The 19,683-nt window shown below is 35.5% G+C and overlaps 1 protein-coding gene across 3 annotated transcripts in view; it reads left to right on the forward strand.

Annotated features, from left to right (window-relative positions):
• Positions 1-312: 312 nt before the first annotated feature.
• SCLT1 (sodium channel and clathrin linker 1) overlaps positions 313-19,683 on the forward strand; it is a 204,348-nt gene continuing 184,977 nt past the window's right edge. For 2 of the 3 annotated variants that reach the window (XM_035023076.1, XM_035023079.1), the window contains exons 1-2: positions 450-615; positions 11,588-11,652. In XM_035023076.1, the coding sequence (XP_034878967.1) occupies positions 582-615; positions 11,588-11,652 (99 nt within the window). In that variant the 5' untranslated portion in view covers positions 450-581. Of the gene's footprint in view, positions 391-449; positions 616-11,587; positions 11,653-19,683 lie in introns of those variants that run through there. The other variant, XM_035023077.1, reaches the window with a different exon arrangement.

Consider the following 19,683-nt stretch of genomic DNA (forward strand, 5'->3'; position numbering starts at 1 on the left):
GCAGACGGCGTTACCGTCTCCAAGGAGCGGTCCGGGGCACCGGTTTCAAAGTCGCAGGGCGGGCCGACTGGACTTCCGCTGCTGGCCCCGGGTTTCCCCGCCGTCCTGGAATCAACGCTTCCACCCCAAACGCTCCTCCAAGGACGCCGTCACCCGGCTTCTTGCCGGCTCCTTCGGCTGTCTCCTAAGTGGCCCGATACGACCCCGAGTGACCTGCGGGACGCCTATAGCCACCTGCGTCCTCGTCTTACCCGGCCGGGATTCGGGTGAACGTGGAACAAAATTCACTTGGTGGGTCCCCAGCAGACCTGAAATCTGAAGTCTGCTACCTGAGCGAGGGGCTACGCTGGGACTCGGGAGAAGAAGGCGCGGCGGGGCTGTTGACGCCGCGTGAGTAGGATGCTGATAATACCGCTCGAGTGCTTGACAACCTCCGGAGCGTTGCTTTAGTTTTGTTTTCCCGCACAGCGAGCTCTGGGTTTTTTCTTCTTCGGTGGTGGTGGTGGTGGGGCTTTGTTTTGTTTTTGTTGTTTTTGAAGAAAGCGAAGGTGGTGAAAGCTCCAAACTAAAGTTCTGTCGGAATGGCCACAGAAATCGACTTTCTGAGAGATCAAAGTAAGCTCCATATTCCTTTATTGAGAATTCTTACATGTAAGGTTTAATGTCGTCATTGCTGACCAACTAATGTTTTTCTAATGCCTGTTTTGTGCATGGAAATTTGTAAAAACTTAAGTTAGCTTTGCAAAAAGCTTGGTAGTATGTATGAGGATGTGTATATACTTAAGCAGAACTGTTTGGTAAATCCTTGTAAGGTTCCTTTAGCTTACGTGGGACTCTACTAGACACTAAACATGGTTGTTATGCTCCTTGCAAGCTCTGGAGAAATTAGAGGGCTAATGGCCAGGAAGAGTTTCCAAGTCTGCCATTAGAACCTGGAGGCACAGTTCTGGCCATTTGTAAAGAGATGTTTATTGAACTCCTGTTTCAGTTATGTACCAGGCTCTATACAGGCAGAGCTGCTGCAAAGATGAGGAGGACAGTTCTACCTTCCAAGAATTTAATTTGAGTTAGGAAATACATAAATTCCATACACTGAAGTGGCAGCAAGTGCTAACTCTTTTGCCTCAGTTTCCTCATAGGGTTGTTGGAATGATTAAATGAGTATTAAAATATGTAAAGGATTTATAATAGTATCTGACACTAAACAAATGTGCTAAACAAATATTAACTGTTACAGGATTATTATTAACTGTGGTCAAAGGAGGTGCCATTTGGGCTGAAATTTGAAGTACTAATATGAATTTACTAGATAAAGAACTGTGTGGGTATCCCAAATAGAACAGTATATGCAGCGCTGCGGGGATTAGGAATATGTTTTGTTAAAGATTTGCAAGAAGGTTGGCTTGTATGGAATGTGGTTTATATAGGCAAATAGCAAGTGGAGCTGAAAGGGAAGAATGGGGCTGGATAGTGAAGGGCCTTGTCTGCTGTGTGTTGAGTTTGGACCATTGCACAGGTTATAGGAACCACTGAAAGGAATTCACTTGAGAGTAGCATGATCAAATTGTGATTTGGAAAGCCTGGTATGGCTGTTATGAGGAATATGCATTATAGCAGAGTGCAGTTAGGTGACTATTACACAGGAGGTGAACTAAGGTAGTACAGTTAGATTGGAGATTAGGGAATCAGAGAGAATGAGGTAGAGGGCAACTGAGGTTTTTTGCATTAAGCAACAGGGAAGGTAGGAAAAAAGTGCTAAGTTCCATTTTGGAAGCTTTATAAATCAGTGGTTAAGAACTCAACCTCTCGATTCAGTCTGTCTAGGTTCATATCCTGGCTTTATCTCTTTTCAGGTCTTCGACCTTTGGCAAGTTACTTAGCTCCTCTGTGCCTTAGTTTTCTCATTTGTAAAATGGGAAGATTAGCACAATAACCCTCATGGGGTTGTAAGGATTAAACGAGATGATGTAAATAAAGCATGGTTTCTAGTACATATTAAGTGCACTATATATATATTATCTAAAATTATTGATGCACTATAATGGTACTATAACATTAGCATTATTTCTCAGGTTTGAAGTGGGAATATCTGCCACCCCATAAGGAAGACTGGCTGGCCACCATCTTGAGTGGTGGGAGACAATAGTTGGGTGATGAGTTTGGTTGAGGTGGGGAGGATACCCGAGTCACTCAAAAACTATGAGTTTTAGAGGAATGAGCCAGCCATTTTTTCCTTTTAACTGGACCTAGTGTGCCAGTTACAGCTGAGTGGGTTACCCGCATAGGCAAAACACCTAGACACCAGCTGAGGTAAATATAGATGGCTTGACCTTCTCCCACCTATTCTAACCTTGTCTACACTGACTTCTTGATCTTGATTGCCTCTTTTTATTTGTTCCATTTGGATTTGGTGTTTCTCAACTTGGCAACCCCTGTGATAAAGCATTAGCTTTACAAATGACTACAGGCAATTCCAAACCAACCATGCTTCTAGTAAACTCCTAGCATATTTCCCACCTCCATCTGAGAAGGGAAATCTGATAGTCCTTAGGGACCTGTTCAAAGAGATACTTGTTTATCAAGCTAAAGAATGAAAAATCATTCTTGTAGTAGGGATTTAGGAAGTGGAGATGAACTTATTTTTTCTTTTCATTCTCTGTGAAGTGTTCTTCACAGAGCAAAAGTTTTTAATTTTGATGAAGTTCTCATTTGTTCTTTCATGGATGTCATATCTAAGAAATCTTTGCTTAATCAAAGGCTGCAAAGATTTTCTTCTGTTTTATTCTAGAAATTTTGTAATTTTGGGTTTTACATTTAGATTTATGATCCATTAGATTTGTGGTCCATTATGATCCATATTTGATCCATTTTACATTTAGATTTATGATCCATTTTGTATAAGGTACAAGATAAGGGTCAAAGTTCCCTTTTTTCATATGAATGCAATTGAAAAGACTATCTTTTCTCCATTGGATTACCATTGCACCTTTGCTAAAAATCATTTGGCCTTGGGAAGCCTGGGTGGCTCAGTCGGTTAAGCGTCTGCCTTACAGTTCAGGTCATGATCCCAGGGTCCTGGGATCATGCCCTGCATCAGGCTCCCTGCTCAGTGGGGAACCTGATTCTTCTCCCTCTGCCACTCCCCCTCTTGTGCTTTCACGCTTGCTCTCTCTCTGTCAAATAAATAAATAAAATCTTCAAAAAAAAAATCATTTGTTCTTATTTGTGTCCATCCATTTCTGGACTCTATTCTGTTCCATTGATTTGTTTATCTCTTTGAGCACCAGTATTCCAGTGTTTTGATTATTGCAGCTTTATAGTAAGTCATAGAATCAGATGATGTTAGCCTTTCAAATTTGTTCTTTTTCAGTTATTTTGGCTATCCTGGGTGCTTTGCAATTCCATATGAATTTTAGGATCAGCTTGTCAATTTCTTCAAAAAGATGCTGAGATTTTGAGAGGCATTGCATTGAATCTGTTGATCAATATGTGTAGGATTCACATCTAATGATATTGAGTCCTCTTATGAATGAAAAGATATATTCTCTCCATTGATGTATCTATTATTTTATTTCTCTTGGCAGTATTTTGTAGTTTTTAATATATAGGTTTTGCACATCTTTTATCAGATTGATCCCTATGTATTCTGTTTTTGATACTATTGTAAATGGTATTATTCTTTTACTTTTGATTTCTAATTTATCATTGCTAATATATAGAAATACATCCTTTTTTTGGAATATTGTACCCTGAAACCTTTTTAAACTCATTTATTCTAATAGGTTTTTTTTTAGAGTTCATCAAATTTTCTGCATAGACAATCTTTTCATCTGTTAATACAGTTTTACTTCCTCCTTTCCAATTTGGATGCCTTTCATTTCATTTTCTTGCCTTATTTTACTGGCTAGAACTTCCAGTACAGTGTTGAACACAAGCGGTTGGAGTGGGCATCCTTGTCCTTTTCCTGATCTTAGGGTACAAACATCTGTCTTTCAAAATTAAGTATGATACTATAGACTTTTTGTAGATGTTTTTAAAAGGTTGAAAATATGCCTTTCTATTCCTAGTTTTCTGAGAGTTTATCAGAATGGATGTTGAATTTTTTTTTTCAAATGCTTTTTCTGCATTTATTGAGAGGATCAGATTTGTTTTCATTTTTAGTTTGTTAATAGGGTGACTTACATTGATTAATTTTCATATTTTAAGCCTGCCTTACCTCTCTTTTTGGGAAAAAATACTCTTACACATGTATTATCCTTTTTATATATTATAGATTTAATTTTTTTTTAAGTTTATTTTAAATTTTAATTTTCTATGTTCATAAAGCCTTTTTTCCCCCCTTCTAATTTCTTTGCCTGATTTTGGTATGAGGCAATGCTTGCCTCATAGAATTTGTTGGGAAATATTTTGTTTTTTTCAATTTTCTGGAAAAGTTTAGGTAGGATTAACATTATTTCTTCCTTAAATGTTTGGTAGAACTTACCAGTAAAGTCAACTGGATCTAGAGTTTTCTTTGTGGAAAGATTTTAAACTATAAATTTAATTTCTTTAATAGATGAAGAGGTACTCAGTAGTCTGTTGTGTACTGTTGTTTTGTTTTTGTTTGGGGTTTTGTTGTTGTTGTTGTATACTGTTGTATACAGAGACCCTCCACAGATTTCATATATCCAGAGTTCTCTCTCTGTGTAGCTCTCTCTCATACTTTACCTTGCCAATTCTAGTTCACTTTGTCTCCACTTCCTTAGCTCAGAGAATCGGCCTATCTCTGAGGCCTGCATTTTCCCTCTTTGCGCCATGGACTAGAAAGACTCTCAAGTCATTAAGTTGGAGCAGTCATAGGGTTTACCTTATTTGTTTTGCATCTCTCATCATCATTGTCTATTGTCTAGCGTCTTGCAAACCATTATTTCATTCATTTATTTGCTTTTGGTTGTATTGAGTGGGAAGGTGGTCCTTGTTACTTCATATTGGACATAATCAGAAGTCTATTCAAGTTACCCTGCTTTTGAAATCTTAAACACAAGTTTCTTACTCCCACTGTAACTGTTCTTTGGCTTCATCAAGACTTCTGTTCTTTGAACTCTTCATTTTCCTCTATTTCCTTAACTCTTTCCCAGCTTGTTTTTACTACTCTCTCTTTTTAAAAAGGTTTATTCATGGCGGGGGGAGGGAAGAGCATGTGCACAAGTGGGGTGTGCAGAGGGAGAGACTCTCAAGCAGATTCCCCACTGAGCACGGAGCCTGACATGGGGCTCTATCTGACAACCCTGAGGTCATGACCTGAGCAGAAACCAGCTAAACCGACTGAGCCACCCAGGCGCCCCTGATTTTACTACTTTCTTTACTGTAACCATTGCCTGTAACCATTGCCCATTAGTTCATCTGTCAGTAATCTTTTTTTTTTTAAGATTTTATTTATTTATTTGAGAGAGAGTGAAAGCGAAAGAGATCATAGAGGGAGAGGTAGAAGCCGACTCGCCATTGAGCAGAGAGCCCGATGCAGGGCTCGACCCCAGGACCCTGGGATCATGACTTGAGCCGAAGGCAGTCGCTTAACTGACTGAGCCACCCAGGCACCCCTCTTTTGTCAGTAATCTTAATATGATTATACTGCTTTTTTGAGTAGCACATACTCAGTAATACTTTATCCCTTGGTCAGTTGTTTAGTTTGCTTTAATAGTTTTCACACCCAACTGTTTGATAACCATAGATAAAAAACTCAACACTCTGGATAAGTACCACCACAGGCTCAAGGTTAACTCATAACTAAAAAGTGACTGAGCTGGGATTTGAACCCAGGCTGTCTAGTTCCAGTGTCTATATTCTTAACTTCTACCCAACAAAGAGACTTGCAAGAAAAAAAAAATTATAGGCCTATGCACATAGAAACTAAAGTCCTACATAAAAGGGGCGCCTGGGTGGCTCAGTGGGTTAAGTGTCCAACTCTTGATTTCGGCTTAAGTGATGATCTCAGGTTTGTGAGATCGAGCGCTGGGTCGGTCTCCACACTGGGTATGGAGCCTGCTTAAGATTCTTCGTTTCCCCCCAACCCCGCCATCCTGTCTCTCCCTCTCTTAAAAAAAGAAAAAAATCCTACATAAAATATAAATAAATCCAGCAATGAATGTGTGTATATATATGTACATATATGTGTCCATACAGTTGTCTTCATATTGGGTTCATCCCAGTAATAGAAAGATAGTTAGCATTAAAAAATTATTGAATACAATAAAGAAGACCTAGGTTAATGGAGAAACCATTAACATATCAAATTTGTGGATTAGAACACTCAATATATTAAATATGTCAGTTCTTCCACAGATTAATTAGACTCAATGCATTCTCAAACTTAGTTTTGACAGCATGATTCTACAATCTAGTGGAAGATGGGTGCCTGGGTGGTTCATTTGGTCAGGCATCCAACTCTTGATTTCAGCTCAGGTCATGATCTCAGGGTTGTGAGATCGAGCCCCACGTCGGGCTCCATGCTGGGTGTGGAGCCTGCTTAAGATTCTCTCTCTCCCTCTGCCCCTTCCTCCTACCCCCACTAGCTTGCTCTCTCTCTCACGAAAAAAAAAAAATCTAGTGGAAGAGCTAAGAATAGCCAAGAGAGTTTTAAAGAATATCAAGGTGGGAAAATTTATTTGCCAGTTATTAAAACTTAAGAAATCCAATTATTAAATCAATATTAGATTGTCAGATTGATACATACATAGATCAGCGGAATAAATTAGCACAGGAAAGACACATACATGAAACTTGTTATCTGAAAGAAGAGCAATACAAATCAGTGGGAAAAGGATATTTGGCAAATGGTGCTAGGATAATTGGCTATCCAAATAGGAAGGAAAAAATAATAAAGATACCTTTCTGACATATATAGAAAAATAATCTGCAGGTTGATTGAAGACATGAATTTCTCTTTAAACTTTCAGAAAAAAATTTAAGAGGGTGTCTTTATGATCTCAGGATAGGGAAAGATTTCTTCAATAGATATAAACATTTTGACTAGAAGAAAAAATATATGAATAGAGTACATTAAAGATAAAAACTTGGGTATTACAAAAGACATCATCAATAAAAGACTACCCCAGCTACAGAAAGGGAGAATATATTTACAGTAAATTCAACTGAGAATTGATTAGCATCCAGAATTTAGAAAGTTCGTTCACAAAAATAAATTCATACTAATAGAAAAATGGTTAAAGAATATGCAGGCCATTTACAAAAAAATAAAATTTGAAGAACTACTAAAAAAATGAAAAATGTCAATCTCATCAGTAACCCAGAAAATGCAAATTAAACAACAGTATAATAAGTACTTGTTGAATGAATGAAGGATATAAGAGATTTAAGTTATAGTAAAATTTTCTCCAGATTAAAGTCAATCTCTGAGGATTGAATGTGTTTCCCTCAGTAATCCACAATTGACTTCTTTTTTTTTTTTTTAAGGTTTTATTAATTTATTTGAGAGAGAGCATGAGCAGGGGAGGAGTAGAGGGAGAGGAAGAAGCAGACTCCCCCCTGAGCAGGGAGCCCGATGCGGGGCTTGATCCCAGGACTCTGGGATCACGACCTGAGCTGAAGGCAGATGTTTAACCGACTGAGCCACCCAGGCATCCCCACAACTGACTTTTGAACTTATTTTAATCACTGAGAACTCAGATTTAGTGTTTTTTTCTCATTTGAAAACCCTATCAGGTGGGGAGAAAAAAGGTGGTTTGCATTGAAATTATTGTATCCATGACCATAACTCCAACCTCCTCTTGAGACTCATAGGGTATAAGAGTAATAGGCAGGAACCAGATCCTGTATGATGGTAAAATTTTAGTGGGCTGTGTCAGGTAACTATCTTAAAAGTCCTGTGAGTAACAATAAAAACATGGATAATTTCTTTTAAACTCAATAAAAAGTTTAAAACCATTTATGTTATCAGTACTCCATGATTATTTATCAGAATTACATATATTTGTCATATTTCACCACTAAATTATGTGTACTTTCAAGGAAGTACACATAGAATGTATACCCTGTGTGTGCATATTATATATGCATTTTTAAAATTTTTATAATTATAATTAGTATGTATTCCATATATATATGTGTGCTATGTATAACATACACAGAAAAGTAAAGAAAACAAATATAAAGCTAAGTGAATGATTACAAGGTCCAAAACTCATATAACCACAACTCAGATAAAAAAAAATAGAACATTTCCAGGACCTCAGAAGCCCCTTTGTAATCGTAATCTCTCCCTTATCCTCAAAGGTAATTGAAGATAACCATAGTCTTTAATTTTACACTATAGTTTTGCCTGTATTTGAGCTTTATGTCAGTGGAATCAAAACCATGTATTCTTCTGTTTTGGCTTAACATAATGTCTTTGAAGTTTATCCATATTCTTGTATGTAGATGTAGTTTGTTTATTTTTGCTTCTATAAAATATTCCAGTTTTAAATTTATCATGTTTATCTGTTCTTCTTTTGATGGATAGTTGCAGTTTCCAGTTTGGAGGCCATTGAGAATAATGCTGTTACCAGTATTTTTTGTCATGGCCCTTGGTGCTCAAGGGCACACATTTTGGTTAATGTACATTCTTAGGAGTTATATATATGTTTAATTTTAAAGTTGTACTAATTTACATTCCTACCAGCAGTGTAGGAGAGTTTTCATTATTTTACATCGTCACCAACATGTTCTATAATTTTAGCTCTTTATTGTAATTTTAATTTGTATTTTCCTGATGCCTAATGAGGTTGAGCAGCTTTTCTCCATTTAACCTTTATGTGATGTGCCCATTCATGTCTTCTTAACACTTTTCTATAGGATTGTCTGCCTTTTAATTGATAGTTTTTTGTATATTCTAGATACAAGCCCTTTGTCTATTTTATGTGTTGGAAATACCTTCTCCATGTTTGTGTCTTGTATTTTTACTCTCTTTAAAAGTCTCTTTGTTGAACAAAAGTTCTTAATTTTAATGTGGTTCAGTTTATCAGGTTTTTTTTCCACTTATGTTTAGTGCTTTTTTGTGTTCTGATTAAAAAATCTTTCCCAACCTAAGATTTATAAAGATATTCTATTCTTGTCTAGAAATTGTTTTGGCATTCACAGTTAGATCTTCATTTCACCTAGAATTGATTTTTATGGGTAATGTTTTATTTTTTATGAGGATATCCAATTGACCCAGAACCAATTTTAAAAAGATTATTCTTTTTTTTTTCATTTTTTTATTAACATGTAATGTATTATTTGTTTCAGAGGTACAGGTCTGTGATTCATCAGTCTTAGACAATTCACAGCGCTCACCATAGCATATACCCTCCCCAGTATCCATCACCCAGCCACCGCATCCCTCCCACCCCCTCCAATTCAGCAACCCTGTTTGTTTCCTGAGATTAAGAGTCTCTTACGGTTTGTCTCCCTCTCTGGTTTCATCTTGTTTCATTTTTTCCTCTCTTCCCCTATGATCCTCTGCCTTGTTTCTCAAATTCCACATATCAGTCAACCAGAGAAAGACAATTATATGATCTCACTGATAGGTGGAATTTGAAAAGATTTTTCTTTACCCCTCACTGCTCTGGAGTGCCCCTTCAATCATAATTCAGGTTCTAAATGAACATGAATTTATCTTTGTATTCTTTATTCTCTTCCATTTGTCAGTTTTGTTTATTTTTATACAACTATCACACTAAATGACTGTAACTTTGTAATAAATCTTGATAACTGGTAAAGCAAGTCCTCCCCCATTCTACTTTTGCAAGAATGCCTTAGCTATTCTTGTTATGTTTTCACCTATATTTTAGAATCAACTTTTAAATTTCTGCAATATCATCTTTTGGAATGTTAACTGAGATTGCATTGACTACCTATAGATCACCTTGAGGAGAACTGCTATCTTCACAATACTGGCTCCTATAAACCATGAGTATCTCTGTCTACTTATTTAGTCTTTAATTTCTCTGCTGAATGTTTCGTAGTTTTCTGTACACAGTCTTACACATCTTTTGTTTAAATCTTTTAGATTTATTCCTAGACATTGGGTTTTTGTATGGTATTGTAAATGATATCTTTTATTCTAACTTTGTTGACAGTATATAGAAATATAATTAATTTTTGTGTATTGACCTTGTATCCGACAACCATGCTGAGGATCATTATTCTAAGACTTTATCTGTGTGTTCTCTGGGATTTACCTATACCTATACATGATTAACTATGGATAATGGATAATGTTTTTTTTTTCCTTTTCAGTCTTTATACCTTTTATTTCTTACTTGCCTTATTGCATAAACTTAGACCTCCAGTAGAGTGTGAATAAATGTCAAGAAAATTTGTCCTTGTGTCATTCCCAATTTCCAAGGGAAAGTTTTCAACATTCTCATCCTTAAGTATGATGTTTGCTGTGCGTTTATGTAGGAATCTATTGTTATATTAAGGAAATTAACTTCTTAAATTCCTGAGGTTTTATCATGAATATATCTTAAATTTCATCAGATGCTTTTACTGTAACTTTTGAGACGATTATATTTGTTGATCTTTTTGCATGTTTATTTTCCGTTTTGGGGGGGGTAGGCTTATCTTTATTATTTCCTTCACTTGATGCTCTTTGGGTTTAATATGCTTTTCTTCTAACTTTTTGGGATGGACCTATAGTTCATTGACTATAAGCCTTTTTTCCTAGTATATACAATTAAAGCTATAGATTTTTTTTTGAGCAAGTTTGAGGTATTACATTTTCACTGTTGATCAATTCAGAATACATCCAGATTTGTTTTGTAATTTCTCCTGTGGCCCATGGGTTATTAAAAAGTAATTTCTGAACTTCAAAATGTATTAAAATTTTCCCTTTTTGGTTTTTGATTAAGCTTCATTGCGCTCTTGTCAGGTAACATACTCTTGTTGGCTTTCAGTCTTTTTGAGAGTTGAGATTCATTCTATTGCTAGCAAATTATCAGTTTTAAATGATCCATGTGATCTTGAAATAATAAGTTTTGTACATTTACTGTGTTCTATTATATGTTTTCTTGATGTGAATAAAAATATCAATCATTTTATGCTTACTGAGAGCACTTGGCTTTTTTCTAGTCCTTCATTTCTAGTATCTCTTACTCACTCCTGTATAATGTGGAATCTTTGTCCTGCCATTTCTCTTCTGTGTGGAGGTTTGTCCTGGAACAGAATTTTAGCCAATTTTCACTATTGGAAAAAATACGGCTATAGTTTATCTTTTCAGTTCACTTCTAGTAGCAGGAATAAAAAAAAAAAAGTGGAGAGTATTTTTTTTACTTCTGCTAACCTGAAGAGTAAACCAGGGAAAACTGAGAATTAAAATGTAAGAAATCAGGAAAATTAGTTCTTTGCAGCTCTTTTTCCCACTAGCAGTAGGTGGTTGGCTTACGTGTATAGAAGGGCCTTTTCTTAAATTCCGAAAACATGTGTTGAAATTGATCATTCATTTTGAGAAGCAGTGGAGACTAGCAGTTTTGCATTGGATATATCAGATAATAACTACCTTGTTTGTAGTTTTTAAATATTGAGCATTAGCCAGTGAACTACAGATTTTTTTTTTTTTACTTTGTTTCAGATCGACTAAATGAAGTACTTAGACGGTATCAAATGGAAAATTTTTCCAAATATTCATCAGTGCAGGTATGTATATTAGTTAAGGTCTAACAAACTTGGTTCAAATTTATATATATAAATAAATAAATTCTATTTAGGATTATTCTCATGTGAAGTTGCCTATAGCACTTTGAAATTTGCTTACAATGGGGATTTTTATAAGGGAATGCTTGTTTTTGCTTAATAAAAGTTCTTTGACCATAGAAATTGCCTTTTTTTTCTGATTTGGAGCTTAGGTATTATGTATGATGTTAAAATGTCTGAGTTCTAAAATGAGAATTCATTGACGTTTTGAAACCTCCTAAAATCTTTTCTTAAGATACATTTCGTAGTAAGCTTTAACTTGGAATTCTCATAAATTATGGCAAGCAAAAACTAAATCAAAACAGTAAATAATATATGGCATTGTTTTAATATTTCTTTCCTTGGGTGCATGTTCTTATTTAAATATCCTGTTAAAATTTTTTTTGAGCAATAAGCTATATTTATTGGTGGACTCTTGAGTTACACAATATTAAAAGAAAAACAGTAGCTCCTATGTTAGTGATAGCACCCTACTGAATTAATAAGGACATGTTTTGCTTTTGACATCAATGAATCTTGTAACCAAAACATATTGTTTTGGGGCACCCGGGTGGCTCGGTTAAGTGTCCAACTTTTGATTTTGGCTCAGGTCATGATTTCAGGGTTGTGAGATCAAGCCCTGCATTGTTCCGTGCTGGACATGGAGCCTGCTTGGGATTCTCTCTCTTCCTCTCCCTCTACCCTCACCCCTCCCTCCCAGTCATGTGCCCTCTCTCTTAAAAAAAAAAAAAAAAATTGTTTTTAAGGTATTAAAAAGGAAGTTGTTTTTAAGAAATTAAAAAGTAATAGTTTATCTTGTTGACTTGACTATACTTATCCCTAAAGATATTAAAGATACTTTCTTTAGTGTAGTCTCAACATTTAGCCTGCTGCTCTATTTTTATTTACAAAGACCAGACTGAGTCCAGAGGGTCTTAAAACTATCCAACCACTATGTTAATCATATTGTTTTACTTACCTTATTTTGTTAACTCATACTTAACTAAGAACTGTTATCATTTAGGTGATAGAGAATCTTTCATAATACAGCAGCCTCTAAATTTTGTTCAGGTTCTTAGGTTCTGCTTAATGTCATATAGAATAAGCAGGTTCTTCTGCTTAGTGTCATATAGAATATGCTTAAAAGGAGGATTCAAACAAAAGAGTGATTTTAAAGCCCGAGAAGATCTCTGGGCATGGTATTATATCTACCGTCACTGTGGTTGACTTGGTTATGAAAGATGGTTTTACCAGATAAAACAATGACTGTATGTAACCCTTTAGATGCACCTGCCTTGTACATTGTGATTAATTAATTAAAGCCTCATGGTAACATACTACGTAAGGTCAAGTCTTCTCTTATTTAATAGTGTACTCTCCTGTGAAATTATAGCTCCTTTAATTCTCTAAAGGTACATGCTCTTCTTTTACGGGTACTATTCTTTTTTTTTTTTTTAAGATTTTTTATTTATTTATTTGATAGAGACATAGCGAGAGAGGGAACACAAGTAGGGGGAGTGGGAGAGGGAGAAGCAGGCTTCCTGCCTAGCAGGGAGCCTGATGCGGGGCTCGATCCCAGCACCCTGGCATCATGACCTGAGCCAAAGGCAGACGCTTAACGACTGAGCCAGCCAGGCGCCCCACGGGTACTATTCTTATAGTCATACAGTCAAATCTTGATTCCTATCTCTTATTTTTGGTAGTACTGTATTGTTATTGCCTAAGAGTCTTCTGCAGTTCACTGTCTCTTCAGAACATGTTGCTGTCTCAAAATACCAATTCCCATGGGTCTCGCCTTTCACTGCGTAGTTTGCAGTAATGAGAAAGGAGGCGACATGAGAGTATGAGAGAGAAAGAGAGAGATCAATCTGCTTTCTAGCAATAAGGTCCATATCCTTGGCCATAGGTAGTGCATTCTTCGGTTCTTCACCCCAGAAACATTATTCTGGTTTCTGAAAAAATGTCCAAGAGGAATTTTTTAATTTGTACTTTTTTCAGTTCATAGTATTTTTACTTTTTTTTGTTTGTAGACATAGACGTAGGAGGAAACCATTATCAAAGGTTATGTGAAACCCAGGAGCACTGGCTGAGATCTCTTGTCACTAACTTTAGTGATTGCCACTAGCAACAGAAATCCTTCATAAATTTGTTTGCCCTTTTTGTCAGCTATGTTTCCCAGGTGCCTAAAACAATTCTTGTTAGTAAAAGCACAATAAATACTTGTTGAATGAATGAAACAATTATATCCCTCCTTTACTTTCCTCCTACCTACTTATCTTCCAACATCATTTGAGCTCTGTATGCCACGTACAGTGAAAGTGGAGATGAAAAAATCATACAATTTTGTGAAATACAGTTCATGCTTTTTAGTTCTATTTTTCAAGATAAAATCCCAATGAAATGCCCTCCTCCTTGCTCACACTAGGAAAATTGCCAGGACTTGTGTTAAATGAACATACTTTATGAAACTTTTCTATAGACGAATAAAGCTGCCAGAATTTGATATTTATTTCTTGTATTTTAAGTTGGAATTTCAAACTTGATTTTCTGTAGAAACTGTTAATAAGTGATAGTTAAAATTCTTTTGTGCTATCACTATATAATGATCATTTAGGCTACCCATGGATCAAAGAAAGTTTTGTGAATTGTCTTAAGATTTTTTGGTATAATATTGTTTCTTAGGGAAATAAATGATACATTAATAATAACTAATGATACATAAATTGTATGGATTTAAACTGAAAATCAGACTTTTCCAATGTGTAGAATAGCTTGTATATTTAGTATATTTGGTTCATTATACTTTAATAATTCATCTTTTATTTATTTATTTTAAAGATTTATTCATTTAATTTGAGAGAGAGAGCATGTGCACGCATGCACCAGGGTGAGGGGCAGAGGGAGAGCGAGGAGAGTCTTAAGCAGACTCTGGGCTGAGTACGGAACCCAATACAGGGCTTGATCTCACAACCTGAGATCATGACCTGAGCCAAAATCAAAAGCTGGAATCGACTTAATCAACTACACCATCCAGGCACCCCCATTCATCTTTTAAAAAAAACTAATTAAAATTGTATGTAACCTTCTAAAGATATTTAAATAACAACTAGTTTCTTGAATGATCCCTTCAGGGTTGTTATAAAATTTAGTTGTCTTTCTTTGATTATTTTGTGTTTTCTATATAAATAAAAAGTATCTCAAGTGGCATTGTTCTCTGAGCGTGTACTAGCGGGCACTGCATGACAAATATTGAAAGATTTTAGTCAGGACTGTGGAAAATTTCCCTCTTTTCCGAATTCTTTGTTCCTACCTTTTTTTTTTTTTTCCCCCTTAAATACCTGTCTTTTCTCACTTGTAGGCTGGTTAATTCCTCTTTAAAATCTATGCCATACCAGTACATTTGTGTACTGGTTAGTGTTTTGGTTCTCTTCAAACTTGCTGGAGGGACAGGATGGAATATTAAAAATAAGTTTATTTTCTCTGAAAACTCTCCTAAAAATATCTTCCTCTTCTAGCTTGGGACTGTTTCTACTCATTCTACTTGAACCCAAATTTAACGTTAAATTGAGATCTAGTCTGCTGGGAAAGAAATGGAACACATAAACTGGAAAGAGGGAAGGAATAAACATAAAAGCATAGTGCCAAGAAGGTATGAGCTGGTTCTGGAAGGGAAAGACAGTCATAGTGCAAATGTATTGATTGATTCAACAAACATTATTAATTCAGCAAATCTTGAGTGCATGCCTGTGCTGGGTAAGCTTTGGGGACAGAGCTATGATTAAGATAGACAAAGGAGGGGCGCCTGCATGGCTCAGTCAGTTAAGTATCTGCCTTCAGCTCAGGTCATGATCCCAGGGTCTTGGGATCAAGTCCTGCATCGGGCTCCTTGCTCGGCGGGGAGCCTGTTTCTCCCTCTGCCACTCCCCCCTGCTTGTGCTCTCTCTGTGTCTCTCTCTCTGACAAATAAATAAAATCTTAAAAAAAAAAAGATAGACAAAGGATCCTACTTCAGTGGAAGAGATATGAGTGAATAATTAAGTAATTAAAATTGCTATATCAGAGGCGCCTGGGTGGCTCAGTTGGTTAAGCGACTGCCTTCGGCTCAGGTCATGATCCTGGAGTCCCGGGATCGAGTCCTGCATCGGGCTCCCTGCTCGGCGGGGAGCCTGCTTCTCCCTCTGACCCTCCTCCCTCTCATGCTCTCTCTCTATCATTCTCTCTCTCTCAATAATAAATAAATAAATAAAATCTTTAAAAAAATTAAAAAATTAAAAAATAAAACAAAATTGCTATATCATATGAAGAAAACAGTGTCCTGAAATAGAGATTAACGTGTATGTAGTGTAGTAGTGGTGGTTGAGGCTGAGACATATTTTTGGTAGAAAGGTCAGAGTAGGCCTCTCTACCACAGTAGTATTCAGGTTGGCATTGAAAGTTGGAAGAATGATCTAGACAAGTAGACCAAAAAGAGGCCCTGAGGCAGGAAAGAATTTGACTTCTTGTATAATATATAGGAGCTGGTCTCAACTATAATCAAATAATAGTTATTTGAAAATACATTGACAGGAACAGGAGGGCCACTCCTGTTGATCATGAGTTAAAAAAATATAAGACTCAATAGATAAAATATAGCAAACTACCTGTAGTATTTGAATTGAGTCAAATTACTGGCTTTCTAGGCCAGCACTGTCCAATAGAACTTACTATGGTGATGGAAATGTTGTATAATTTTGTTGCTATCCAATATGGTAGCCATTAATCACATGGGACTTGAAATTAAGCTAGTATAATTGATAGATGTTTTATTTAATTTTCATTTTAAATACATGAAATTTAAATTTAAATAGATGCATGTGGCTTGTGGCTATTGAAGTGGGCAGTGCAGTTCTAGACTGTCCATCTGATGAATTACTCAGGTTTAAAACCTTGAAGGGTTGATTTTACATTCCCATGATGATATTAGAAAATTAGTGATTTAGGGGTGCCTGGGTGGCTCATTCGGTTAAGCATCTGACTCTTGATGTCAGCTCACGTCATGATCTCAGGGTCATGAGATCCAGCCCCATGTCAGGCTCTGTGCTAAGCATGGAGCCTAAGATTCTCTCTCCCTCTCCTTTTGCCCCTCCCCTGTCACATGTATGCACAAGCGCGTTCTCTCTCTCTCTCAAAAAAAAAAAACCAAACTATTTAACACTTTAAAGAGAGTCTAATTGTAAGAGTTTAGCAATTTCTTACACTGTACATCAACCTTCATTGATAAATGATGAAAATCCATCTCCTCATGATATGATTTGCTGCAACACTCGAAAATATGCAACAACACTTTCACAAAATGCTAGTCAGCCTATATTTTCTTCCAAAGGATGGTAGATAGGATGCCATTAACATATTTCATAGCCAGTGATATAAAGTAAGGGGCACAAAATTAAACATTCAGAACTGTGATTAGAATACTTAGAGAGTGTGTATTTTCCTTAGAGGAAGAGAAGTATCCAGAAAATTTGTCTACCCAACTAAAATCCAGTATTATTGACATTCTTTCTGTGATACACTCTCACCATCATCTCAGGAAGTCATTTTCGGATCAAAATAAATAGAAATTAATTGTAGAGTATCTGTTATTCAAGATATATAAAATGCTCCGTATGTTTCTTTTATTTAGTATAGTTTGTTTAAATTTTGATTTAGAGAATATAAAAAGGATATTTATAAATGCTTTTTTCTTTTTGGTGAGCATAGCTTAATGGATAGGATTGTTAGTCTTGTACACCTGAAGCTAATATGACATTATATGTCAATTATATTTCAATTAAAAATATATAAACATAAATAGATGTAAATGTATAAATACATATATATAAATGCTTTTTTAAAAATATTTTATTTTTTTAAGTATCTCTACACCCAACATAGGGCTCGAACCTACAACCCCGAGATCAAGAGTCACACTACTGAGTGAGCCAGCGAGGTACCCCTATATAAATGCCTTTTTAGTCGATTTCAATCTTATTCTCCCAACTTGATTTTTTCCACTGGGTCTTGAATTATTAAGTCATATGATCTTTTATTCTAAAAGTTTGCTAGCAAGTGGGAAAGGATTGCTGAATCTAAATTTTTATTCTTTTGAATATTTTTCTTATATTTTGATTTATTATGTTTATCTTTATAATCATGTAATTTTTATAATTTGGAATCTTACATCAGTATTTCCTTAGCAACTATCATTAGAAAATAGTTTCAGAACAATGTCTTTACAGAATTCAGTTTAACTAATATATCTTGAGTACCTCCTTTATGTAAAGCACTATACCAAGAGCTTTAGTGATATGAAAATGTATATAATAAAATTACCATTTCACAGGAACCTAAAGACTAATAAAAATATGGGCTGAGACAAATATTAAATAACTAGGTATAAAGCATATTATTCATGTCTTAACCTTAAAGCCAAATGCAAGTATCAGGGAAAAAGGAGATCATATATAGTTGGAGAGATCAGGGAAAGTTTCCTGAAGGATGTAGCATGTCTGATGGGTACTGAAAAGTAGGAAGATTTCTAAAGAACTTCAGTGAGAGCTAAAAGAAGGGGTAGTGGAGAACATTGCAGATGGACCCACTGGCATGATAAGCAAAAGGAGGTGAGAAAGTGGGGGTTGTATTTAGGGAGTAAAACATACTTCGTTTTTTATACTGTGTTTGACATATATGAAAGAAGTAACGGAAAATAACATTAGGGAGGGTAGGTTGTTTGTATGTACATTGTAGAGTGCCTTAAATGGTTAAGTTGAGGAGTTTGGATTTAATTTAGTAAACACTGGGTGATTCCTAAATATTGTTTAGAAGAATGATAGAGTGAAACATAATAAGAATAACAATTAGGAAACTTATAATTGGTGGGTGGGAGGTAAATGAGGGCTTGAATTACTATTTTGTAGACTGCTATCCATCTCCCAACTATTGTCATAACACTGGTAGTTGATTTGATTTTTATAAAAATTCCTAAGAAATTTGAGAAATAATATTTTTAAAGTTTGAACTACTTAGTTATCCCAAGATTTTTAACTAACTTTTGAACATTTGAAAGTTAAAATACCACTTGTCCATTAATTAATTATTTAAATAATACAATAACTATTTTTAATAGTCTAGGATTAAGTAAATCCTTCCCTGAAATTACATAGACTACTGAATGCATTTATTCTTTAATCTATTAGGGTTCTCTCTGGAAGGTTACCTTTTTTTGTCTGATTCATCTTATAGTCCTGGATCCATGTCAACATGTCTGTGAGGCTGTATATTTTGGGAACTAATGCTTTCTGTGTTGGTTGAATGCTCATAACATATACCTTGGTTAGCCAATAGATTTTCCTCCATATTAAGAAAAAAGAAATTTAAAAAAAAAAAGAGCAAAGATTTATTAAGAGCTTTTTATATGTCAGGAATTATGCTCAACACTTTGCACGTATTGTTCCTTTATTTAAATTTATTTCAGACATACATCAAAGTGCAGAAGATATTAAAACTAATATCTGTGTAGCTGCCACCCAGTTGTGTCCGTTCTTAACTTTTTACCATGTTTATTTAGTCTTTTTTTTTTTAAAGAAATAAAACATCGCAGAAAAAATTTAGTCTCTGTACCTCTTGTCCATTTCCTTCTGTCCTTTCCCAGTGGTAATCACCATCCTAAATTTAGTGTTTTTCAATAGGATACATGATCCAATACTTTTAGTATATAGGTTCATATTTGAAATCATTTTATTGTATCATTTGGCAAGTTTAAAATCCTTGTAAAACATCCTTCTGAGCCATCGGTGGCATTATCAGACATTTTGTTTTGGTCAGTGTGATTGGTGTAAAATGATATCTCACTGTTGTTTTATTTGTATTTCCCTAATTATTAATGAGGTGTGCTTGCTTTTGTCTGATCTCAGATTTCCTCTTTATTTTGCTGGTCAATACTCTTCACTGACACATGTGAAAAGTTTTCAGTTTGTG

Source organism: Mirounga leonina, unplaced genomic scaffold, assembly GCF_011800145.1.
Source record: "Mirounga leonina isolate KUSES-001 unplaced genomic scaffold, KU_Mleo_1.0 Mir_176, whole genome shotgun sequence".
Lineage (NCBI taxonomy): Eukaryota > Metazoa > Chordata > Mammalia > Carnivora > Phocidae > Mirounga > Mirounga leonina.